This window comes from Castor canadensis, chromosome 1 (genome assembly GCF_047511655.1).
Source record: "Castor canadensis chromosome 1, mCasCan1.hap1v2, whole genome shotgun sequence".
Taxonomy (NCBI): Eukaryota; Metazoa; Chordata; class Mammalia; order Rodentia; family Castoridae; genus Castor; species Castor canadensis.
Genome location: NC_133386.1, coordinates 20,825,051 through 20,845,157, shown reverse-complemented (window position 1 = coordinate 20,845,157; position 20,107 = coordinate 20,825,051). Strand labels below are relative to the sequence as shown.

At 38.8% G+C, this 20,107-nt stretch overlaps 1 protein-coding gene across 6 annotated transcripts in view; it reads left to right on the top strand.

Moving 5' to 3' along the window:
- Window positions 1-20,107, top strand: part of Utrn (utrophin) — a 521,188-nt gene that overhangs the window by 162,183 nt on the left and 338,898 nt on the right. For all 6 annotated transcript variants that reach the window (XM_074072723.1, XM_074072717.1, XM_074072708.1 and 3 more), the window contains 9 exons: window positions 688-848; window positions 5,256-5,459; window positions 6,357-6,538; window positions 7,193-7,343; window positions 8,444-8,563; window positions 10,474-10,575; window positions 13,365-13,472; window positions 13,730-13,909; window positions 14,523-14,692. In XM_074072723.1, coding sequence (XP_073928824.1) covers window positions 688-848; window positions 5,256-5,459; window positions 6,357-6,538; window positions 7,193-7,343; window positions 8,444-8,563; window positions 10,474-10,575; window positions 13,365-13,472; window positions 13,730-13,909; window positions 14,523-14,692 — 1,378 coding nt within the window. The remainder of the gene's footprint in view (window positions 1-687; window positions 849-5,255; window positions 5,460-6,356; window positions 6,539-7,192; window positions 7,344-8,443; window positions 8,564-10,473; window positions 10,576-13,364; window positions 13,473-13,729; window positions 13,910-14,522; window positions 14,693-20,107) is intronic.

The window sequence follows — 20,107 nt, the reverse complement described above, 5'->3', positions numbered from 1 at the left end:
TTTAATTATATCATTGGGTGATAAACTATATCAAGTAAAATTTAGAGTTTTAGAAATTGCTTATTAGATGAATTGTTCAGTGTTTTTAGTTTATGAAAATGCATTTATGTGTGAATTTCTTACATATGATGTGCAAATTTTAGTTACAAATGTTGTAGGGTTGAATTCTAGACTTTATAGTTGGAATGAAGTCCATGTACTTATTTTTAATTGTAACATATGTAGCCAATTTTTTTTCCTTATAATGGTGGAGATTGAACTCAGAGCCTCACACATGCTCTTGTGCTTGCTTGCACAAGCCATCCCCTGCCCTTGAGGAAGCTTTCCCAGAGTTATTTAAATTAATGAGTTAATTGAGAACCAGTTGCACTGTGTAGCTTTGGCTGGCCTCAAACTCAGGATCACCCTACTTCAGCCTCCCCAGTGCTAGGATTATAAGTGTGTGCTACCACGCTCAGCTTTGGGAAGATTTTTAAGAAATGTGTGCTGAATAAAAATAAGTAATTGTCTCTGCCTTTCCTCATATTTTATGACATGAAAAAGCAATTTCCTGAGACTTGGTATTACAAAGACGTATCAGGTATTGTTTATGGGTACTGTGGAGAGTTATTTTATAACCTAATATTGAGCAGTTCACATATTTTGGACATCTAATTTAAGCTGGCTCTTCCTTTCTTCCACTTTTAGATGTTGCTGTTCAGCTTCCTGACAAGAAATCTATAATTATGTATTTAACATCTTTGTTTGAGGTGCTACCTCAGCAAGTCACAATAGATGCCATTCGAGAGGTAGAGACACTCCCGAGGAAATACAAGAAAGAATGTGAAGAGGAAGAAATTAATATACAGGTACTGGGACATTTTTATTAAGCATTTGATTATCCACATTTGTTTTCTTGTAGGTACCAGATAACAATGCTTTTTCAGGCCTTTCCCTTAACTGAGACATCTTGGTTTGTCTGCTTACATTTCTTAGTTGAGTTTTTCAGTTAGCATGCTGTCACATGCCTGTAAATGGAAAACCTTAACTCTACCAGCTTTATTAAGAAGGAAAAGGTGTCATTTCACACAGCGAGGCTGGATTTAGGGTCCACAGCTGATTCTTGCTGCTGCATGACCTGCTTAAGAACCCACACTTTTCTATCCTGGCTTCCATCCCTGACACTGTGCTCATGTGGTCATGATTTTCCTCATGCCATCCTTGTTTTTCTCTAAGTACTAATTTTTTCTTTTGAGGCCATTAATAAATAATTTTCCCATTATATTCTCATAAGGCTGTCAAAATATATAACATTTCTTCTGCCATTCCTTTAGGAGAAGTCATCTACCTCAAGTCTTTCATGCAAGGGTTTTATTTGTTAGGGTATGAGATATAAATAAAATAATGAATGTTTTCCTTCCTTTGTTGTCCTTCTTTGAATCAATCTAAATTTTGTCTCTTTCTGTTTTAATCTAATTAATCTTCTTAATTCATAAAATGAGAGACTCCCTAGTTGGATCAGATCTTGGAAGTCATCTTAGCAAACAAAGCAACTAAGGAGATACACATGGATTTTGGAATTGTAAGAAATCCATTTTGGGGAGGCAGCCAGCATGGGCCTGGAGCTTAGATCTCACCACATCGCCCTTGTCAGTTTTTAACTTCCTAACCAATGTGGTTAAACTACCTACTTGATGAAGATAATGGATTGAAATGTTCTAAAATGATATTAACAAGCACTCAGTAAGCATCAGCTACCATTATAATTTTTCCTCTGTTTGTTTTGGTATTGTCATTTAACAAATTTCTTTATAAAAATGTTACTTAATTCCCATATTATGATAATAATCTTGAACTGACATAGCCATTAGATTCAGAGAACTTAGTTCTTTTAGATTTTCTTTTGGACAGCTTGTGCAAATCTTTTTTATTATTTCAAAAATTAGCATGAATTTTAGAAGAAGAAAAAAAAACTGAGGAAAAGAAGGTGAGAGATTCTGCCTGATTGTGAACCTCAGCCTTTTTTTTTTTTAAATTAGTTTTGAAAATCAAGCCATGCTAAGGAAATCCCTTAGATTAATATAATTAGTTGCCTTTGCCTCTTGTAGTGCAATCATTATTTTGACTGATGATGGACTTTGTTAGGTGTATCAGATAAATCTGAGTTTGCCTCTTGTTTTTTGTTTTTTCAATACTGGAGCTTTAACTCAGGGCCTACATCTTGAGCCAATCCACTACCCTTTTTTTTGTGATGGGTGTTTTCAAGATAGGGTCTCTTGAACTATTTGTCCAGGCTGGCTTTGAATCACAGTTCTCCTGATCTCTACATCCTGAGTTCTAGGATTGCAGGCATGAGCCACTGATGCTCAGTTGCCTCTTGGTTTTTAGAATCATTTCTTTATTGGATTGGATTTCATTTTGATAAAAAGATAGACTATTTTAATTCTTACTGTTCAGGCCATTCTCAAAGATGAAATAATGATTTCTATTTAGGATTCATGGTGGTGTGATAAGAATTGCTACAACCATTTTCTGTTTGCTTAAGAGCGAGCATATTAATACTAACCTCTTCATTTGCATGTTCTTATTAGTGGTGTAGAGATTGAATTGCATTAATCAGAAATAAACATGATCGAGGTTTATTCCCCTACTTTTTAACCTCCAGTGAATACTGTTAACCAGCCTTCCTCTCTGGCTATGTTCTTTCTACAAACATAGGCTGTATAACATTAGGTAGGCAGCAAATAATTCCTGTATTTCTCTTTAGATATATGCCAGTTAAAAGTCTCCTTGTGTTTTTTTAATTAAAAGGTTCTGAACAGTTATTTGCATCGTATGTGTATCCAAGTGACCTTTGTCTGATTACTAACTTTGCTTGTTTTTAGATATCTATATCATAGTCTAGAGGTTTGGTCCTAAGTGATTTTTTTTAAAGTTGTTTTACCTCTACAGTGTCAGGATTTTAGTTTTAGAACTTAACTCATTTTCCTTCCTCTGTTTTTGGCACATCTGGCCCTTAATTACCTAGTGTTTTCACTTTGTGCTCACTGGTTCATTTAGCGCTTGTACGTCTGTTGGTCAGACTTGTTTGATTCTTCTCCCAAAGGGTCTTATGTGTCTTAATTTTTTTTTTCAAGTTTATATATTAATTTAAGACCTTTTAGAGTTTGGAAAAAAAAAAACCCATTATTTTGCACTATAGCCATAATGGAGTTTCTCCTCTTGTTCCCTGATTCCTATACATGCAGGTTTCCCTCTGTAAAATGTTCCTCTACCCCCTTCCTTTTTCCTTAGTTAACTGGAACCTTTTAAGAAGTCTTCTCAGATCAATCTATTAAAATCCAGCTCTGTACACACATATTGTCTTTCATTGTTTCTTGCAATCACAATATATTTGTAAACTATTTAAGAATTTTAAATTGTGATGTAAGAGCATTGAGAAGGCAGTGAAAAACTGTAGGTAGGGAAGCCCCATGGTGTGATTGCATTTGTGAAAGAACATTCTGGTTGCCTTGTGAGAAGTGGATTGTGTGGATTGTGGGAAGTAAGAGTGTGAGTGACTAATGTGAAAAGCCATTAATGTCCAAAGGAGAGACATAGGTGGTTGTGGAGATGGAAAGGTCTGGATGGGTTTGAGGTAAAGTTTGAAGGTAAGAATTGCATATATATTAAATATGGGAGCTGAAAGGAAGAAGAAAGAAACCAAAGCTAGCTTCCAGGTTTGTTTTTTTTTTTTTTTGCTAGAGTACTTGGGTGAATACAACCTGAGGAGGAACAAGTTTTGGGATAAAAAATGGAGGGTGTAACTATGGACGTGGTTTGCTACGCCTATGAGACATTAGAGTGGAGAAGTTAGGGTACGTGATACAGGACTCTGGATTTCAGGAGAGCGTTTAAGATCAGAAATGTAAAGGTGAAATCTGCAGGATATAGGTGGTTCTTTAAATTCAATATAAGTAGACGCACTTACTCAGGAAAAGTATACAGTGAGAGGAAAAGCTTTTGACCTAATTTTGAAGAAATTCATTATGTATTGGCTGGAAGTTGTCACTGGACTTTGAGAAAACCAGTATGATGCTTCTGACGCAAGTTAGGAGACCTTCTGGAAGGTGACAAGTGGTCAGGTACTTAGAAACCCTACAGAGGATTTAAGTAAGAAACTTGCGGTGTCCAGCATTTTGGTTTGCTTCTGGTTCACGTGTGTTATTCTAGCCCAGTTATAAAAAATCTTCTAGTTGGTTTGTTACTTATATGATCACCCTACAGATGATGCTGTGAACTTTTCAGTTGAGATTTGAGGCAATATCAAGTCAAAAGAAAGGGACTGTAACAATCCATAGCCATTAAATACATGACCATATCTTTTACTACTTCTGTTCACTTATGTACATGATATATATATTTTTAAATTGTGGGTGAGAGTTCAATGTGGAGATAATCTGTAGGCAAGTTTAAAGTTTTATCAAAGAACAAGAGATACTGTAGGTTTACTTAAAAAGTCCTAAAGTATATAAAGAAAAACTCAGTTGCTTAAAAAGAACTTTAGAGCTGGAGGCTGGTGGCTCACGCCTGTAATCCTAGCTACTCAAGAGGCAGAGATCAGGAGGATCGCAGTTTGAAGCCAGCCTAGGCAAGTAGCTCTCGAGACCCTATCCTGAAAAAACTCATCACAAAAATAGGGCTGGTGGAGTGGCTTTAGGTATAAGCCCTGAGTTTCAAACCCCAGTACCGCAAAAAAAAAAAAAAAAAGAGAAATTTATTCCATGATCCCTTAGGGAGTGTTAAAAAGAAAGACCAGCAAGCAACTAATCTAGGTAGTCATTGCCTCAAAAAACAAAACACAAAAACCAGTCAGCATGTATGTAACTGCTGTCTTTTATTGTCTAAGATGCAATGTTATGCAGTTCAGTGAAAGCATTTTAACCTTGGGTCAAAACAGAGTTCTAATCTCTCTTTCTCTCTCTTTTCCTGTAAATTACATCCATTGTTCAAGCTCCAACATGTTTCAGCTCCTGTATGAAACTTTCCTCCCGGTTTTAGCCCTTGGTGAGCTCAAATAGCAACCCCTAATGGGATGATGGCATTTATAACCGCAGAGCCATTTATTTTTGTTCAGCAGTGATTCATTTGGCTTATTTTTCTCTCCCTGACTCTATTAGAATCTCTGTGAGTAGAGAACTCATGAATGCATGACACATTTGTACTTTCTGCTGTCCCAGGGCACTAAAGAAATGCTTTCTCACTAATTTAAATTTCCCTTGATTTTGTTTTCATAGAGTGCAGCACTGGCAGAGGAGCGTGAGGGCCCCCGAGCTGAGACCCCCAGCACAGTCACTGAGGTTGACATGGATCTGGACAGCTACCAGATAGCCCTGGAGGAAGTTCTGACCTGGTTGCTGTCTGCTGAGGACACTTTCCAAGAGCAAGAAGACATTTCTGATGATGTTGAAGAAGTCAAAGATCAATTTGCCACCCATGAAGTAAGTGTCTGTAGTTGATGAGCTGGATCTGCCTGCTATGGGGCATGTGCTCCACCCTGATGTCTGTTTTTACTGAATTCTGTTCCACAAAAAGGTCATGGAGTGTTTTGGGACTCATGATATTTAAATAGAGCTTTGTTAGAACACTGGTGTAGATGATGGAGTGTGCATAGAATCAGATTTCAGACTGATTTTATGGTAACTTGTGTATTTCATAAAACCACTGGTGGAAATCAGTGCCACAGTACTGCCTTTTTCTCAAATGTACTGCCATATTTAAAAAAAAAATGACTAGTCAATATACCAAATCTTTAGATTTAAGTGTTCTCCAAGAAGTGATAATTTTCATTTGTTGAATGATTAAGCAAATGTCACACTCAGAATTCCCATGCCATTTTATGTAATAAGAGTTTCTTGTTATTTTGAGACTGTGTTATACTGATGTATAGTGATTTTGAGTATGTGGAGATTTCTATTTGGTGAAGCAGTTTTTTGTTTTGGTATGTTAAATAACATCTTATTTGTTGGTTTTCATTGGAAAGATTAAAAATGCCAATATTCCACAACAGGTCCTCTTGTGTGAGCCTGTCTTTTTCTTTTATCATACTTATTCATAATGTCATGCTCACAGTCTCTTAGCGTAACCAGCATTCCAGCATTATTTATAAAAAAGCAGGCATTATCAGCATTGGCACTGTTCTCCTTGCTCCTTTTCCCTTCTGACTTATGCCAGGTGCCAGTTCCTACTTTCAGAGTAAAACATGGCATCAAAGTCTGTCATATCCGCAGTCCACTAAGCCTCTTTCTCTGTGGTACTGATATCAGATGATGCACAAACAATCGGCTATGATTTCTTTGCAATGAGCAGCTCACGCATCACCCCGGTGTACTTGCTAGGCCTTCATGATGGAGTTGACCGCACACCAGAGCAGTGTGGGCAGTGTCCTGCAGGCAGGCAACCAGCTGATTACACAAGGCGCGCTGTCGGATGAAGAGGAGTTTGAGGTTCAGGAGCAGATGACCCTACTGAATGCTAGATGGGAGGCACTCAGGGTGGAGAGCATGGACAGACAGTCCCGGTGAGTGGCACCTGGAAGTGAATGCTTTTCTCCATAGATGCCTTGCGCAACTGAGCTCCAGTAGAAAGAAGTCGGTGTGTCTGGGAACACAGGATCAGTGCGTACCTCGCTTGTGGCATTCTGACTCAGTTCTGTGTGTACGTTGCTGGAATTCATTTCATTTTCTTTTTGATATGTTAGCCAAGCTAAAAGGTCAAGGTCAGAGTTGCAATATGGAGTTTGGTAAGGAGGAAAGGCATTTCACATGGACAGTTACCTATTTGCATTGGTGGACCTGCTGTTCTGTTTTGTAACATGTTTTCAAGGCACTCTTTTCCCATGGTCTGTTTTATTTCATGCATTGTGTGTTGCATTCCGTTACCATTTCCACCTATTTAATAAGCAGGAATTCCTGATTGAAGAAACAATGATTCTGATACAAATACAGGCTGCTGTTATGTACATTCTTTGACTGTGTTTAATGAACTTGATTTAGGAAGAAAATGAAAGGGTTTTGTTTTCCTGGTTTCTATATTTAAAGACTACCTGTAACTTCCAGTGGTCAGACAAGGGTGTATGCCCTGCTCCATTTCTCTGGTGCCTGGTGTGAGTGTGTGTGTGTGTGCAGAGGCGTGGGGAAAACGGGTGGGAATGACGCTGTGTCGCCCTGGCCAGGCTGCACGATGTGCTGATGGAACTGCAGAAGAGGCAGCTGCAGCAGCTCTCGGCATGGCTAACCCTCACGGAGGAACGCATCCAGAAGATGGAGACCTGTCCCCTGCAAGATGATTTGCCATCCCTGCAGAAGCTGCTCGAAGAGCATAAAGTAATTCTACATTTTATTTCTTTTCTACATTATCAAATATGAATGAGCATCACATAGCATCCACAGGGGTCATGCATGGCTTCTACCAGTATGGAGTGAGGACTTGTTGTCTTTTATTCAGTAGCTCATAGGGTAGAGTTCACGGGAATGTGACCTTTTCTGAGCCAGGGACACAAGTGCAGGTATGGCTTTATATGAACATGCATGGTTTTCTTATGAAAGTGCATAGCTTGTAGAAGAATAGAGAAGGGGTTTTGAACCCATGAGTAGTTAAGAACCCTGGGATGTTGGCATTAGTGCAGGGTGTGGGTGGAGCAGGAAATCCTGAGATGTAGCTGTCCGTAATCCTTAAAGGAAACCTGTTGCCTGTTCTCTGATCCAGGTAGGCATCAGGTACTGAGCGAAGAACCAAAATTTGGTGGATGATTTAGTTTCAACCAAGTTTAGTAGATCACTTTTCATAGTCAAGATAAGGAAAAGTAGAGTAAAATATCCTCTATCCTTATTGACCAAAGAAACATCTAGATAACTGATTAATAGGGACACATTAAATGCAACTTAGTAGGCACTTCACAACACTACTGACAGTGTTTAAACAAATTACCTTTCTACATATGTCCAGTAACTGGTTTTCCCACAGAAGAGGGACGAACAAAAGACATCCATATGTCTTTAATTGCTTTCTTTGGTAGCAATTAGAATAGCTTCTGCACATTATATAGGATTCTGTTTCTCTGTCACTTTATACCATTCTCTACCAGCTAACACCATCTCTGGTTCTGTGGATTTAAACTCTGGACTTTTTCAACTCTACATTTTTGTCTTCTTTCCTAATGTAGATATTCAAGTCTTCTATTTTATTCCCCCCAGTGATGACACTCCATTTGCAATCTGTTATGTCATTGCATTTCAGACTGCTCTGGTTCATAATGAAATGTAAAGATGTCTAACAGACTTGCTCACTAGCAGAACACTTAGGATAATGATTGGAAATTTTATACAATGCCTCATTAGATGTCCTTAATTACTATTGACAATGGAGTGAATCTTAAGTAGGGAAACATGAATAATGGTTTAACATCATTGTATTTTTCCTCCAGAGTTTGCAAAATGATCTTGAGGCTGAACAGGTAAAGGTGAACTCCTTAACTCACATGGTGGTAATTGTTGATGAAAATAGTGGTGAGAATGCTACAGCTGTTCTGGAAGACCAGTTACAGGTAAGGACCTTGTAAAATGAGATCGCTCCACTAATTGATCCTATAATTCATATCCTGTCTCATTATTTATCCAAAAAGGTAGAAGAAAAGCTGCTGTGGTGGCCAACTTTTTGTTACTATAACAAGATACCTGAGACAGATTACTTTATCAGGACAAGAGGTTTATTCAGCTCACAGTTTTGGAGATTGGAAGTCCAAACAACACAGCACAGGCTTTTGTGATTGAAATCACTAGGATTCAGTCATGGCAGCTCCACCCTAATGACCTAATCTAATATAGTCACTTGCCAGAAGCCCCACCTCTAGACACCACAATCAGATTAAGTTTCCACCCTTTTAGTACTATTTACATAAGATTTAGGGGATTAAACTCATGCATAATTTTGGAGGAACAAACTGTAACACCTGCTTTTGGTTGTGCTAACTGTTTGGGGTTCCACAGCATGTGGGTTACTGGAGGACCCATTTATTGGTTCCTTTACTTCAGCACTTGAGATAAATGGATGAGTCTGGTCGCCCATGTTCTTGTGCATAATAGGAACAAAATTTGGAAGCACAGGAATTGAGTAAAAGGGCTCCACAGATCTTCTTACTCAGAATCACTTGAAGGGCTTATGAAAATATGAATTCCAGCCCATGCAGAATTGAGTCCCTGGTGGTCAAGGGGGTGGTGGGGAGAGAGGGATGAGCACAGTGCATTGTAAAAAAAAAAATGTATATGCATTTTATAACTTGAGAATAACATTTTTGGGAGGCCCCAAAAATTGCTTTTCTTTTTTTTTGCACAAGGAAATGGTATATCTTTACAAATCTTTTTAAAGAGATTGATTGATATTTCACTGGAATAATGCTTAGATTACCTGTATAACAGTGCCAATTTATGATTTCCCATAACTTTTCAGACTACAACTTCATCACCTGAAATCCCTTTTAATTTGTAATATTTAAAGTTGGCCCATGGTTCTGAGACTTCACTGCAGTAATATTTAAGTATGACAGTAATCTGAGAGGTGTGTAGGCATGTCTTTACTTTTTACTAGTGAGGAAACTGAAATTCACAGACTAAAGTGTGCTCCTAAGATTTAAAGAGAATGAGTCACCATGCTGAGACCTGAGATCTTTATTTTGGCTCTAAATTCTTTACTTTTTGTACTATAAAAAGTTCATATCTTTTTGAATATCAAAATAGTATAATGTGAATTAAATAATTCTTGTTCACATCAAAGTAAATTTTATCATCTTACTATGTATAAGATAATAATAAAATAATTAGAGGAAAAGTCACCATGAAGGAGTTTTGGAAGTTATTCAAGTGTATTTAGTATTGCGTATAAGATCTGTTATGAGGAATTTTCTATGGACCATGTAATATAGATAAATCAAGGAAGCATTTTATTGCTTGATAGAATAAAATGTATTCTCTTATTCAAAACGTAGTTTTTATGAGTTTAAATATTTTTCATAATTTTTGTACTACAGATGAAAATTTTCTTGGCACATAGAAGGTAGTTAAGAAATAAGATGGATGTATTGCTTTCTTTTTTGAAGATAATTATAGCCTGAAAAATTTGAAGTACAAAAGGCGGACATGTTTGCTCTGCTTCAAAAATATATGTGAAAATGTTACATTCCTGTGTTAAAACCACAATGAAATGGAAGGAGCAGAATAGAGTTCTAGTTGTGCTTCTCTGAAGCTTGGTAATGTGAACAACTAAATTCTATGAAAATTTATATTCACGTTGGTCTTTATAAGATCAATCTGTGTTAATTTAAAGCAACTTTTATTAAAAAAAAGTAATTTTCATAAATTATTACTTTGTAATAAAGACCAATGGAAATCATGAATTTTTGGGAGGATTATGATAACTTTTCAAGCTGTGTTGACAAAGGCTGGTTTCTTTCTTCCCTAGAAACTTGGTGAGCGCTGGACGGCAGTGTGCCGTTGGACTGAAGAACGTTGGAACAGATTACAGGAAATCAATATATTATGGCAAGAATTATTGGAAGAACAGGTATGAAACTTGTCCATCAAGTACAAAACAGAGTGAAAAGTAAACCATCTTTTCTTATGGCATTAGAACAAAGTTACCTTCCCCTCTTTAGAAGGAAAATATACAAGTATTTATTTAGTATGTTAAAAGTCAGATTTCTGTGCATTTTATAACTGATCATGCAGCTTACTCATGAAAAATCACGTTGCTTGGCTTCACGATAATCATAATTTGATCTATGTTCATTACTTAGAATGTTAGTACATAGCTATGCTGTGTTAGTGATTTGTTGGACATTATAATTACTATTGGATTTGTGCTGGGTAACGTGTTTGAATTTGTATTAAAAAATGTCTAGCATGTGGTTTGTGCTCCTTAATTAACGAATAAATGAATCCACTTGATACATTGTGAACATTAAATTTTCCTTGACTTGTAACTAGGGTGAGTACTAAAAGAAGCGTGAATAAATTTTTTTAGTGATGTCCATGATTAAACACTTAGTATGTATTTTTCCAGTAGGGATCATCACAGGTAATGAAACCATGATGCAAAGCTACCATCTTAATTTTTTAGCCAGACTGGTGGCCCTTTGCCCTCCCTCCATCCTTCCAGAGAAGTAGCCATCGAAACAAAATATAAAGAAGTAGAAACTTTTCTCCCCAAATGCCAGACAGCTGTGTTCTAGAAAATAAGCAGATGCTTTCTTCCCACATCTCAGTGTCTATTCTGCTTCTTTTAAGTGCATTTCGTTGATGGGGGCATTGGGGACCTAAGGGTAGGAGGTTTTGTGGTTAAGTAGAGATGGTACCAGATAGCTCATTTTAAAAAAGTAGGTTGCAAATTTGACCAAATACAAATTATTAATCATCACCACTTCCCCCAATCTTCAGTCAGAATTGTCTCATTAAGACTCACATAATGGACTGATTTTACTTTCTGAAATATTTATGTTGCACTTTGCCAATATTTGCATTTACTTCAAACCTAGTATTCAAAGAGTCACATAGAATAGTTAAATTTTTTTCTTTAATAATGGGAGCTAGGCACTGGTGGCTCACCTCTGTAATCCTAGCTACTCAGGAGACAGAGATCAGGAGGATCACAGTTTGAAGCCAGCCCTGGCAAATAGTTTGTGAGACCCTATCTCGGAAAACCCTTCACAAAAATAGGGCTGGTAGAGTGGCTCAAGGTGAAGGCCCTGAGTTCAGGCCCCAGTACTGCCAAAAAAAAAAAAAAGCCCATGGGGGACTTTAAATCATGGTGTTACTTTTCTACCAAGTGATACAATTTAAATTTGGAAATAATTTTAGTTTTATAATTTAAAAAATATTTAAAAACTAGGGAGTAGCTAGTATTTTGGCCACTTATCACTTGAAGTTTTAAATTAACCTCCCACTCACTTTTTGCTTTTGATTGGACATTTAATTATATCTTTGTGTGTGTGTGTGTGTGTGTGTGTGTGTGTGTTCGTTCTATCTTGTTTCGTGGTTGTTTCTGTGCATATATCAGCCTTACTAGACTAAGGATAGGATCCATATTTGTCTTTGATTTTGCTAATCTTCATTTTCTTTTTTTTGGTGGAACATCGAAGTGAGAAATAGTTACAAAAGAAATTGATGAATAAAACAGTTGAGAAAGAATTCATACAAATGCAAATACAGAACCAAGATTTCTCTCTCCTCCCAGCTGTATAGAGAAGGGTTTTTGTAGTATTTGCTGCTACATGTTGGGGAGAATTATCCCAGCCCAGTGCAGCCACAGTTGTTTATATCCCTCTTCATGGTCATCCCTTTATAGTATCTTCTTAAAGAACATTCATTCTTAAAGAACAAGTATAGAATAAATACTTTCATTATTGACTTTGAACCATCTGTAAACTTCCTCTTTAATGATGACTGAGGTTTGCCCATCAGCGGTGTTTTCCTGCATGGTGCTGTGAAGAGTTTGCTTTGGGGATGAGGACTCTTGATTCAGCCCAGCCATTAACCAGCCAGTTGATCTTGAACATGTAACTTGACTTCTCTTTCCTTCTCTGAAATGAGAGGCTGGCACAAGACAATCTCTGAGCTTCCTGGTGCCTCTAGAGATATATGATTCTTCTGGAGACTTGTGTAATTAGATTTTGCATTTCCATTCAGCCACCTCCCTGAGGTTTAGTTACTGTATTAACCCATTTTCTGTTGTTACAACAAAATTTCCTGAGGCTGGATAATACATAAAGAAGAGAGGCTTATTTAGCTCACAGTTTTAAGAGGCTGACACTCCAAACAGCATGGCACTGCTGTGGTGAGAGCTCCCTGTTTGTGGCACTTTATGGCAATTGGTGAGCACATAAAGGGAGAGATCATGTTACAAAACAGGAAGCCAGAGAGCAGGGAGGGCTCAGTTTCGTTCTTATACAAAGGTCCTTTCAGGAACTAACTGATGAGGACCCAGAGAACTACATTAATTCCTCCTGAGGATAGCATCCTTAGTGACCTCCTACTAACTCCACCTCCTCAAGGTTCACCGCCTCTCATAGCACAAACTAGAGGCCAAATCTCCAGCACATAAACTTGGGGGACCCACAGAAACCATATGTAAACTAAAGCTGTCACCCTGGCACGGGGCAATGCAAACTTGATTTGCTAAGGACAATGTTTTTAAAGGTGTTTTTCTGAGTTATTTGTATTAAGGTATTTGAAGTCCTTCTTACACTTGGGTTAAGGGTAAAGCCACTCATAAAAATTATAGAATTGGGAACTTGACTAAGTTAAACTACCAACTGAGTTCCTAGATATAGTTCCAATTGTTGTTATTACTTGCAGTGCTTGTTAAAAGCGTGGCTCACTGAAAAAGAAGAGGCTTTGAATAAAGTTCAGACAAGCAGCTTCAAAGACCAAAAGGAACTAAGTGTCAGTGTTCGACGTCTGGCTGTAAGTGATGCATTGTCAGGTCTGTGTGTCAGTCTACCATGTCTTGGTGGTTGGTAGGGAAGGTAATACAGCTCAGTAAACACAGATTATGGGTATTGTTCTGTAACTCCTAACAGCTAGGGGTCTTCTGTGTTAGCTCAGTGAACTCAGGGAATGGAAATTTTATTGTAATGTATACATGTTTTCATTTCCTGACTGGGGAATGGGAAGATACAATCTTGTTGAGAGAGTCATCTAATAAATATCTGAATTACTAGATTTTGAAGGAAGACATGGAAATGAAGCGTCAAACATTGGATCAACTGAGTGAGATTGGGCAGGATGTGGGCCAGTTACTTGATAATCCCAAAGCATCTAAGAAGATGAACAGTGACTCTGAAGAGCTAACTCAGAGATGGGATTCTTTGGTTCAGAGACTAGAAGATTCCTCCAACCAGGTACCTTTTAAACTGGATAGTGATTGTACCATAATGTAAACATTGAAGTGTCCAGGTTACTTTTAGTTTTTATGGAATAAAAGACTTGTGGGTAAAGTAAAAATGTTGGTTTCTTCTATCTGATGAATAATTGACGTGGAAATACCCTTCAATTTTCTGAAGAAAATTTTAATAGATGTTAAAAAATACTTATTAACATCCAGTAGTTCGACTTGCAGTAATTGGTAACATTTAGGCAAATATGAAATAAATGCTCTTAAAATTTTAAATCTTAAGTAATCATATTAATGTTAAAATATTTGATTGAATTAAATAAAAAGTTGGTTTTATATACAAATGCTAATGGCAGCATTATTTGTCATGGTTACAGTGGAACAACCAAATGTCCATCAATGGAGGAGAAGGGGAATGGGGACTGGAAAGTGGCTGTTCATTGGTGTGGTTTCTTTTTGGGGGTGCTGGAGTTAAAATGTAGAGTTGGTCTTATATCACTACTAATTGTATGCTAAAAACCTTTGGATGGTACATTTTTTCAAAGGGAGAATTTTATGAGAATTGTATCTCAAGAAAGCTCTTTATACAAAATTAAAACTATGTATGATTTTTATTTCAGGTGACTCAGGCTATAGCAAAGCTGGGGATGTCCCAGATTCCTCAGAAGGATCTCTTGGAAACGGTGCGTTTAAGAGAACAAGTGACTACAAAAAAGTCTAAGCAGGAACTGCCTCCTCCTCCTCCCCCAAAGAAGAGACAGATCCATGTGGATATTGAAGCTAAAAAAAAGTGAGAACAAATAGAGAAACCCAATGCTGTGTACAGTGTATTTGATAGTTAATACTTACCTGGTATTAATCACTAATCAAATACAAATTTAGACATAGTCACTATCATGGAAAGTCAATTATTGAACTGTTTGCTGCCTTTGAGTCTTTTGACTGTCCTGCTTTACATGAGCTAAGCATTGTCCTGGATGGTTTTATTTATCCTGTGTTCAACTTAGAGAACTGAGTGGTGGAATCCTTTCTCTTTTCCATCATTTGTCTTCAGAAGATATGATTGTCTGTGGCTCCTCCTTTATGCAAACTATACTGTTCCTGGCTTCTGTACCTCATATGTACTGTAGCAGTGAATCCTAACAACTGCTTTTTAGGTACTGTTATTCTCCTTTGATACAGCAGGATCCCAGGGCTTGGGTAAATGGGCAATTATTTGGGGCCTGAATAAAATTGATATGTTTTTCCTAGCTTAACTTCTGTTAGACAAAGCAGGATCCAGTTTCCCAGATGATTTGCATTTTCATAGACTGCTTCTGCTTCCGAACAGTCTCTTCTTGCAGGACCAGTGTCCCCTGAGTTGCACATAGCAGCCTTGGAACCTTTGCCTTTGGAGCAAGGCAGCATGGGAGGGAGATGTTGCCCAAGCTAATATTAGTGTCAGTCTCACATTTGCTGTGTGCCTTAGCTGCCAGGTGTGTCTGACAGAGTGTCTTTCCAGTGCTGGCTTTGGAAGAGACTACTGTGCATCACTGTTGAAGCTTAGACATAACTGTGGTGTATTGGGAGCTTTCTGCAAGAAACGGAATTCTGTACCCAGTGTGACTTTTTAAACAATGAGGTTATTATTCTCTCACATGACAAGAAGTCATTACCAGAGGAGTATTTCCAGTTTTGCCTCTAAACTGGGTCCTTTTTCTCTCTGGAACTACGAGCACTAAACTGAGCATGAAGGAGACTTTTATTCTTGGCCAAGAATAGAAATGGGATATAAACTTGGAAATCAACCTCTCAACCCTTATAGGGCAGGAGGTTATAGATGTAGGGTAAAAGGAATGGGTGGGGGAGGATAGGCTCATAGAGGGAAGGAATTTTCTGGGAATGAATTCTGATGCTACTTCTTTTTGCTCCTTTGATTTTTTTTTTTTGGTGGTACTGGGGTTGGAACTCAGGGCTCTGTGATTGCTAGGCAGCCACACTATTGCTTCAGCCACACCTCCAGCCCTCTGGTTATTTTGGAGATAGGGTTTCACTTTTTTGACCAGGTGGGCCTAGACTGAGATTCTGCTTTTCTATGCCTCCCACTGTCCCTGGGATGACTGGGGCATACTACCAAGCCCAGCCTTTGTTGTTGTTTTTGTCCAGATGGGGTCTTGCAAACTTTTTGCCTGAGTTGGCCTGGAACTATGGTCCTTCTGATCTCAGCATTCCATGTAGCTAAGTTTACAAGCATGGGCCACCTGTGCCTGATTCCTTTCATGGTTCTTTCTAGTGTTGTGATGGCAGCTGTCAATTGTCATGGTGCTGGGATGTGCCATTTCGTATGCAGATGGGATTACAGTGAAGCTAGAGGTTGTCTGCTAGTCACTGGCAAGCATGATAGAGCCAATTAGTTTTGGCCGGTCCACCTGAAGGGAGACTTCTGTCCTATAGGTGGTGTCCTGTCCTCCAAGGTGAAGAGAGTAGGGAGGGTAGAAATTCAGCTGGATCGCCTGGCCAGTACTCAGGGTGACCATAGGGCAATTTTAATGGGAAGATCTACTTCAGCCACCCTCCTCCTTTCCTCTCTGCCACGCTCCCTATGGTTGTAACAGGTGGAAACCATATTTAAACTGTGAATGTGGAGGTATAGAAAAAAATGTTCAGAGCAACAAACTCATTAATTTATTTATTTTGGAGGAGAAGAATTGGAATGTGAGGTGAAAAATTGGGGACTTTAGTTTTTGCCTCCTCTGTCCTTTTCTTTCTTTTTTTCCTTTTCTTCCTTCCCTCCCTCCGTCCCTCCTTCCCTTCCTCTTTTTTCTGGTACTGGGGATTGAACCTATGCCCTAGGCAAGTGTTCTACCACTAGAGACATACCACCCAGTCCTTTTGTTTTTAGTTTGGATTTCAGTGAATCTTGTGCTTTTTCCAAGGCTGGCCTAGAACCTTGATCCTCCTACCTCTACCTCCCAAATAGCCTGGCCCCCTTCTCTGTTTTTTTTTTTCTCTAACCTTTAAAAAAATTTTTTTTAACTTTGCCTCCCCTCTGCATCCTTTCCCTGATAAAAGTGATCCATCCTTTCCACACAAGTCTCATTAATTGGTTTATCTAAACAAGAAAATGCTAATACTGGTCCCAGGAGGTGGAAATCCACATAGACTTTCAAGAAGAGAAAGTCCCCACCCAGCACAGGGACTTTCTGTTCATTGCTTTACTGTCACCCCTTATGTCCAGCAAAAGTCCTTCACACTCTCTGAGCCCTGCAAAGAGGAGATTTGAGCTGCAGGTGGTGGGGTATCTTCTCCACTGTCCTCAGGCAGGTCTTGAATAATAAACCTGCTTCCTTGTACCACTTTCTGTCTCCCAGGTTTTTGATAGATTCCAGACCTTAGATTCTGTAACATGGTTGCTTTAACTTTCACTGTTGTCTTCTCAGCAAACTGCTCCCTTGGTATCACAGGCCAGGATTCAGTCATTTGTTTTTGCCTTGGGTGCGTGAGAGGCACCCTAGTCTCTCCAGTCTCTCTAGTTTGTGTTCTAGGGTAGATAGTGAGGAGGAAGTGTAGAGTGAGGGATGTGAACAAACCTTTGTGAGGGACACAGTCACCCACTCCAGGATTGGATTAGGCAGACATTCCTTCAGTTAATCCCTGGACAAATTGAGGCTTGAGTTCCTCCAGTCCATTATAGCTGAAGGCAGTTAAATCTGATTATTAGAAGGGTTATTTTTAAAGGACTGATGGTGTGGCTCAAGCGGTTAAGAGTGTCAGCCTAGCAAATGTGAGGCCCTGAGTTCAAACCCCAGTGCTGTCAAAAAACAAACAAAAAAAAGAGTGTCTATAGAAAGGTTATTCATATGCCTAAATTCTACCCCTATAAGTCTGCCCATGTGTGCTCATTCTTTTTTCTGGAGCAGTGTAGAGCTAAATATATTCTTTTTGAAATGGTACCCAGTTAATATTTGAATATGGCTTTCATATTTGTTTTCTTTTTTGGTGGTACTGGGGTTTGAACACCAGCTCATACTTGTTTTCATCATCTTAAAGCCCAGAGTATCTTTAACTATTCCTAGTGTGATATTCTTTCCAGATCTTTTCGTATTTTCAGTCCATCAGGGGAAAGGATAGCAAGTCCTTGGTCTCGCCAAAGAGAAAATTCTGGGGCAGATGCACAGGAGGAGTATTTAATAGAGCAGATTTATGTAAGCAAAAGCTAAATTTTTATAAAAGAATAAGTGATGGTAACATTTTAGTATGTCTCCAAAGGAAACTGAGGGCAGGCAGCTTACTCAAGCAGTGTCCTGATCCCCTGGTCTTAGGCACTTTTATGGCTAGGGTTTAAGGGTGTGTGCATAACTGTGAAGTTTTCCAAGAAACGAGAAGGCATCTGTGAAAACAGGGAAATGGGGTGTGGTTTACCTAATAAGCTGTCATCAGAGCCAAGACGGTGATGTGAGGGGAGGTGTGCATGAAACCTTAACTGTAGTCAGCTGTTACTTGGGGACAATAATGGAACATGTATGCTACTGCACCTGTCTCCTGGCTCCTTTGTGCTGTTAGTTCCTTTTGATCTGTCTACCCCATAGCACGCTTTAAAGTGGATGTGGATCTCCACATCTTGGTGGCAGTGTATGCATTCTTTCTTTTTTTTAATGAAGCAATTCTTTTTAAAAAATTAGCATATAATAATCGTGCAAGATAATGGGTCATATTATGACATTTTCATACATGCGTATGATGTACTTTGATCACATGCCACCCCCCCATGCATTACTCTCTGGTCCCTTCTCTTCTCCTGCTGGTCCTATAAGCCAATTCACACGAAAGGAGTTGAGGAAGGTGGGTTACAGAGAATATCACTTGAAAAGGATGGATCCTTAAAAGATTAAAGACCAGGAGGGAAGGCAAAAGTAAATAAAAGATTAGGGAAAAAATAGAGAGGGGAGGCAAAACACTGAAGTTCATAATTCATCACCTCAACTTCCCAATAACCAACTTAGTAGGTTTGTTGTTCTGGATGTTTTTTTTTTAAAGCTGTACTGAGGTTTGAACTCAGGGCCTCACGCTTGCTAGGCAGGTACTCCACCACTTGAGCCACTCCACCAGCCCTTTCTAGACTTTCACATTCACAGAATAAGGATGATTTTCTTCCCCACTGCCACAATCTTTGCATGGCCTTCCTCTTCTCTGAAAGACTGTGCTCTGGTAGGTCATGTGGCACATGACCAAGAGCTTTTGGAGTGGAACACCAAAGCTCTTTGGACCCCGGCTTCTCTGAAATAAAAGGGCATACTGAGTTGTTACCAATGCTAGCAAGACAGGACCAGGCCCTGGGACAAGTTCCAGAACTTTTAGCAGTAAGCTTAGATAGCAGTTAGAAATAGGTATTGTGGATCCAAGAGCGAGGAGTATTTTTATAATGAAAATTTGGAGAAAGAAAGCATAAGTTATTTACATTGAACTTACGTTGAGATAAGAGGAGTGGGATGACGGCTGTCTGTAAAGACAAGCACTTTCTGCTTATGGATTGATTGGGCTTGGGGTGGTGGGGTCAGGTCAGCACAGCTGTTAAGCCAGGGTTTTAATAGGAATGTTGAATATTCCTGTTGGTTTTGGTTGGTAGAAGTTAACTGATTAACTTCATTTATCTCTGACTCCCTCATTGCTAGACCTTTGTAATTAAATTTAGGACATCTCAGAATTTTTGTTTTATCACATATTACAAGGAACATTTACCTCAATGCAAGGGTAATTACTCATAATTTGCTAGAAACACATTAAGTGAATTTTCCCAAATGAATCAGCACATACAACCTGTGCTGCTGCTTACCGTAGATAAGCTCTGTGGGGAGTATGCTTGTTAAGAGGACCAACTGCTTTTGTGAGAACAGCAACTGTGCCACTTCTTATAGAATGGACAGCTACTTCAGGCCTCTGTGAGCTCAGTTGCTTCAGCACTGAAAGCGATGATAATGTGTGCTTCACAGGGCAGTCAGCATTCTTTGAGTTAATAATATACGCGAGACTCTTCCCAATGGAGCTGGACTCTGCCCGGTGACCAATGGCTCTTGCTCCTCTTCTTCTTTCTTACTGTGGCTTTGACCTGCCTTCTCAGCACCTCTTGAATCTGTCTACTCTTCCTCTGCCCCCCTTTCCCTGTCTGAGTCCTGACTCTTGTAACTGTTGTCACCTTTTCTCTGCACTTGCCTCTCGAATTCTGTCT